The sequence below is a fragment of the Medicago truncatula genome, chromosome 2 (genome assembly GCF_003473485.1).
Source record: "Medicago truncatula cultivar Jemalong A17 chromosome 2, MtrunA17r5.0-ANR, whole genome shotgun sequence".
In the NCBI taxonomy this organism is placed as follows: Eukaryota; Viridiplantae; Streptophyta; class Magnoliopsida; order Fabales; family Fabaceae; genus Medicago; species Medicago truncatula.
The window spans coordinates 50,257,605-50,263,604 of NC_053043.1; the positions used below are offsets into that span (position 1 = coordinate 50,257,605).

The 6,000-nt window shown below is 31.7% G+C and overlaps 1 protein-coding gene across 1 annotated transcript; it reads right to left on the reverse strand.

Annotated features, from left to right (window-relative positions):
* Positions 1-1,953: 1,953 nt before the first annotated feature.
* LOC11432514 (protein CHROMOSOME TRANSMISSION FIDELITY 7) lies at positions 1,954-5,667 on the reverse strand. The gene is made up of 5 exons (XM_003597752.3): positions 5,232-5,667; positions 4,675-4,764; positions 4,518-4,586; positions 3,567-3,907; positions 1,954-3,278 (listed from the first exon to the last, which is right to left on the reverse strand). Exons 1-5 carry the CDS (start codon positions 5,592-5,594, stop codon positions 3,149-3,151), a joined length of 993 nt encoding a protein of 330 aa, XP_003597800.1. The 5' UTR covers positions 5,595-5,667; the 3' UTR covers positions 1,954-3,148.
* Positions 5,668-6,000: the final 333 nt, after the last annotated feature.

Sequence of the window (6,000 nt, forward strand, 5' to 3'; positions counted from 1 at the left end):
GTAAAAAATCAGTTTAAGTAGGTTCATGTAAGCTCAGTTTAAGTAGGTTCATGTAAACTCAGTTTAAGTAGGTTCATGTTAACTCAATTTAAGTAGGTTCATGTAAACTCAGTTTAAGTAGGTTCATGTTAACTCAGTTTAAGTAGGTTCATGTAAAAGTTTACATGAACCTACTTAAACTGAATTTAAGTTAACCTTGCCAATGTAAATTAAAACCGTAATCGTACAGTGCATCATTGCAGTTGAAGGAAAAAAATTGAAACTAGCAAATAGAAGAAGAAATTCACTTACTTATATCCAATTGAGTATGGATGAAAAATATTTTGATTCACTCTTTAATTTTTATGGAGATTGATATCGAACATCAAATTGTTTGATCGATCGCCTTGTGGGGTGAAAGAGGGTGAAACTCATTGACAATGAATAAAATTAGGGTTTTAAGAAAATTTATATAAAAGGGCAATTTTGGTATTATAAAAAAAAATTTAAGAAAATTTAGGTGTAACCAGAAAAACATGGGGTGTAAATAGAAAAACTCTTAATTGTTTATAAGAATCATAGTAACTTTTTTTACATATTATCGTAAAAAATAATGAATGTTATCAATTATGAGCGATAAAAATTAAAAAAAAATAAAAATTATTTCGTTGACACTTTTGATGAATAAGATTTAGTTATTATAATCATAAATGATAAAAAAAAATATTTTTCTTCAAAAAACAACTCCTTTAACTATGAATTTAAAGAGTGAGTGTAAGATTAAAATTTGCTTAGAGCACTACAGTTGGCAATAAAACATGGATAAAATTAAAATTAGGGAAGGTGTCGAGATTTTTGCCAAGCTGAATATGAAATTCAATAAAGTGACCATGAAATAAAGTAAGGTGTTCCCTCATCTACCCCCATCATCATAGAGAAGAAGCTTTGCAAGAAATTTTACTTGGCCTGTAATTTAACAAGAAGTTTCTCTCCTTAGATGGATTAAACCAGATAAAGTTTTGTACATACTGGAATTCGACATCATAGCCTTAGGAAACAAGGCGTTATTATCTAATTTTTGCAACAAAAATATTTACTTCCACGACATCATCAGTGCAAAGAAACGTAACTGCTAAAAGGAAAACAAGACAAAGTTAAAAGGCTCCGGGGATTAGTGTTTCTTGGAGCTGGTTTGGTAGCACCACCATTCTCCTCATCTGAAACACAAGAAACATAGATGGCGGTATAAGAACGCTCTATAGGATAAATTCCAGAAGTTCCTTGAGATGGTTGAGAGGATTACTTTCCTCTTATTTGATTGCTAATAGCCTATAAATCAGCTGTAATATACAAAACCAAATGTACCAAGATCTCTGTAGAACTTTGCACCATACCCTGAAAGGGATTTTTAACTTTTCTTATCCTCATTAGGTAACAAACAGCAAAGATTATAATTCATACATTAAAAATCTTGTTACTTCCTAATCATAAAACATGTTTATAACAATCTATAAAGATCTTATTCTTAAAGAAAATGCCCCCAGACTTGAATGTAATGCCAAAAGATGTCTAATAAGTAAGACATTGAGTTCAGCATAAAAAGAAACAGATATAATATGAAGAAAGATGACATTAGGAAATAATAAATATATGCTTACAAACAGCTAAGTAACACTCAAACTCTGAAAACTTTAATTCAAAGTCAAGCAACCACACACAACGCATCATTACAAAAAAAAGAAAAAGAAAATTCATTCAGGGGAAAAAACACATGAAACATTTGACATAAAAAACATAAATCATATCGAAACAAAAAGCCTAAAATAACTCAAACTTGCAAATATGAAAAACATAATTAGACATATTTGGTATGGAGTGTGCAAAGTAAGTACCTGATTCTAATTCAGCTCACCTTTTAGTTATGAAGATTATAACATTTTTAGCTGAACCAAGTTATTCGTGAGTTTAAATCTGTTAAGTTCAAGCTCAAAAACAGGGATCATATGTTGAGTTTTCAGTGAACTAATCATTGTTGAGTTGAGCTAAACTAAATTTGACACAGCTGACTCAATTCCAGCACTACTTATAATAACAATCTTGTCAAGGAAAAGGCAAAAAAGGTGAGACCATTCTTAGAAGCATTGGTCTACTCAAACAATATTTCTTACACACTTTAGTGAAATTGCAACATTTTTATCCTTGTACAAAATGAAGAAACTCTTCATTCATTCAAAAGAATAACCAAAGCTTGAATTAAAGGGTTACCACTTACAAAGAACCTTTTGTGTTCTTTAGGATGATAGGTGAAAGTATATTAATTTTGGTTGCCTTATGCTCAAATTATAAGAAACAAGAGCATAGGTTAAAGGATCACCGCTTATAAAAAAAATGATTGAAAGTTTACCAACGTCTTTTTCTTCTGACTCAAGGGTTACCGGTTTCTTGAATATCAGGGGTCACTCAAGAGTAACTCATGACAAAAAGCATAGACTTTTTTTTGTTACACTTACACATAATGTAGTCAACTTTTTATAAACCATATAAATATTGAAAATTAAAATTGGATAGAGGGAAAACTATTTTGTTGCAAATGTATGGGATTTCCTGTCAAATGTGCTTATAGTGAAGACATGGTTTAACTGAGTAGTTAAATACACCAAGTTAATGCATCTTTTGTTCTCAGCATGATTAGTAAAGGTAGTCTGAAAAAGGGTATGATTCATAATTCTTATTCTAGTAAAACGAGTTTGATTCACATTGAGGATAATGTTTCATGAAATAAAAGTAAACAATAAACATAATCAATTGCTTTCACCTTATATGGCACCCTTCAGAAATGCCCAGATAACATATGACCAATGAATGTTGAAACCTGACTCAGCATGAAATACTACAGGGGAATAATCAAATAGCAAGCATTCTCATTGATTGTGGCTCAGCATCAACGATAATTAACACTTAAATGTCATGACTGAATATACAAAAAGCACAGAAATACAATTTCAAGTGCATATGAAATCTCTTACTCACCCGCCACTACACCACAGGTACTAAATGTTTTGCCAAAGCATTTCCCGACAGAAAGAGAAGAACGTGCTATCTACACTTGATTTCCAGCTTCAACAATGACATGAGACTCCCTGATTCCACATTTGTTTCTCTTCCCCAATTACACTAATTTATACACCAAAAACGATCCAGTATCAACATAACTACAGGCTAATGCCTTCCCAGCTGAGGTTGGCAGAGAAAATGCTAGCTGAGTGCGTTCGAGCTCCAAGCCCGTGCAGAAACTTTTCCTGCCTCAAATTTTGCACAGAAAAGAAAATGAATCAACAAGACGGAAATTGATTGAGGAATAATTAACCAATTAACAATAATCCAACACAGCTAGTATTAAATAATTAAAAGATGTAAGATTACATGATGCCATCCTCCATCATCTGTGTACTAGTTGAATTGAATCTATTTGTTGTTATTGAATATTGACTCTCGCTAAATCTATGCACTATTAAGATAATGCAGGGTCCTCTTGTTGTATGATTTAGTTTTCAATTAGAAACACAACTAAAGCAAGTTTAATTTACCTCACAGCATCCAGCAATTGGCTAGCAAAGTGCTTTCTTCTGTTGGAGGCAGTGACCCAAATGGCTCTAATGCCACAAACAGCAGCAACAGGTTTGCTTTCACAGAATATTGCCCTACCAACGCTCACCTCAGAATCACTCGCATTCACGGATCTTTTTTCAACTTCCCTTTGAAAAACAATATTCCCAAACTGGAGGGTGGTTGGACACACCTTCCTTTCCTTTTTCCTTGCATTATCATAATGCCCAGTATCTGAGCAAGACACAACTCTGAATGCTTCTTTGATTGGTTCTGCAACCACGCACCCAACAATCCTCTGGAGTGAAACAAATAAATAGACCTGTATGTGTATGACGATGCCAATCAATAATATATAAAACAGCCTAAAATAATATGCATGTAGAGCATAAATGTTACAAGTACTTTCAGAAAAGTAGTAACAGATATTTATTGCTTATAATAAGCAGAAATCAACATTTGCATCTTAATGTTATTTATTTAAGAAGCTTGCTCATTTGATATCTCCATGAATAGATACAAGTTTAAAACATTTTTCCATAAATGAATAATCATAAACTTGTTTTAATCAACAAACTTTAAATGTATGCATGTTGAATTCAGTGGTGACAACAATTGATTAAGGCTAAAAGTTTATTGAATATAAAGTAGTTTAGGTTTGAAAACATTCATCTAAAAGTGAGTTGAACAATAAATTTGAAAGTAAAAATCAATTGCGGAGATAAAAGCTCTAAACTCTAACTTCAAGTTATAATCAATTCTAGAGACTAGATCAATTCTACTCGAGCACTGTGTTATAATCAATTTTGTACCACTACAATCAAATACATACTTATATAGTCTAAAAGCTAATCTAAAGATTCTAAACTGCACTACAATCAAAATCTAAATTGCAAATTAGTTTTTTTGAGGTGAAGTAGAACACTATCCACCTTACAGTCTTGATGAGCTATCCATCCACTTCCCAACTCAATTTCCATCATCTTCACAACTTCTTCAACCTGTCATAACACCAATTTCATAAGAACTTGTTCAACGCTGCGAATCATAAGAAACAGATTTAGAACTAATCAGCAATAAATAAATAACCTTGTTTCTATGAGAAGATGGATCAGTATCCAAAATCAAAACAATCCGACCACTCTTGTTAGAAGAAATAACCCTTTCATTATTCCAACACTGCAGAAAAACGGAATCAAGAATATGAATAAATATATGTTTGGTTTCATTTTTGAAGTAATTGATTTTGACATGTTTGGTTGCTCTTGACTATAATTGATTTTGCCACTAGAGCTGATTCTAACTTTAAAGATATAACTTTTAGCTTTTGATTCTGGAATTGATTTCAGACTCAAATTTATCATTCAGCTCATATTTACATAAATGTATTCAAACACAAATCACTTTACCTTCAATTTTTCATAACCAAACATAAAGTTTTTTATTATAGAATTGATTTTTAAAATCAAATATATAGTTCAACTCAAACGTTTACATAAATGTATCAAAATCAAAATCAAAATCAAAATCAATTCACGTTCAACACACTTTTAGTCAAAATCAATTTTACAAAATCAGTTTATTCAAAAACAAAACGTAGGAATCAAATAATGGAGATTATGAAAGTGGAAAATTAAATGAGATACCCTAAATTGGATTCCTTGTGTAAAACGTTTGTGAAACTGCGCGTGCAATTTCTCGTCTTCTACATTTCCAGGAGTGAACCGAACACCGCAAATAGAACACGGGCGTAAGAGGAAATCAGATTGAACGAAATCCAAATGCAACTGATCGTAGCTTATCTTCTTGTTCTTCTCGATGATCGGTTTTTGGATTACGGTGGAAGGTGAAGCAATTGAGTGAAGGTTCCGACCAGTTCGGGCGTAAGTGTTGAAAATAGAATGTTGCTTTTTGTTTTCCCAGTCCCAATTGGACAGATCATCGTTGCCGACGTTGTTGTCGGCAACAATGGCGGGAGATTTAAAAAAACGGTTGATCTTTGATTGCATTTGCAGCGATTCGCACTCACTCAAGTAGCTACCACCGTTTACTTCATTTGTTTCGTTTCGTTCCTGTTTTGAGCGGGAATTAAACCGCGCCAAAAAATTGTTCTTTTCCCTCTTTTATAATAAAATAAAAAAGAATGAATGAAATAATTATGTTGAGTACTGAATAATGTGAAAATATTATTTAAATTTATTAATAAATGTGGTAGTGATATTTTAAAATTATAAATAATATAAGATTTTTTTTTTTAATTGGACGTCTCCATGAACCATCGAGCTAATACTCTACAATAACGACATATTTCATCATTTCACATATATACAAAAATGTATAAATACAAGAGATAAATTAATTATTTTACTACATCAATTTATTTAGTATAAATTTATTTTTTGTTAACATTCTTTT

Coding starts and splice junctions, on each gene's coding strand:
- LOC11432514 (XM_003597752.3), bottom strand. CDS start 5,594: ATGCAATCAAAGATCAACCGTTTTTTTAAATCTCCCGCCATTGTTGCC. Junction 4,765..5,231: donor CACAAGGAATCCAATTTAGG/GTATCTCATTTA, acceptor GTTTTTCTGCAG/TGTTGGAATAATGAAAGGGT. Junction 4,587..4,674: donor CATCTTCTCATAGAAACAAG/GTTATTTATTTA, acceptor GTGTTATGACAG/GTTGAAGAAGTTGTGAAGAT.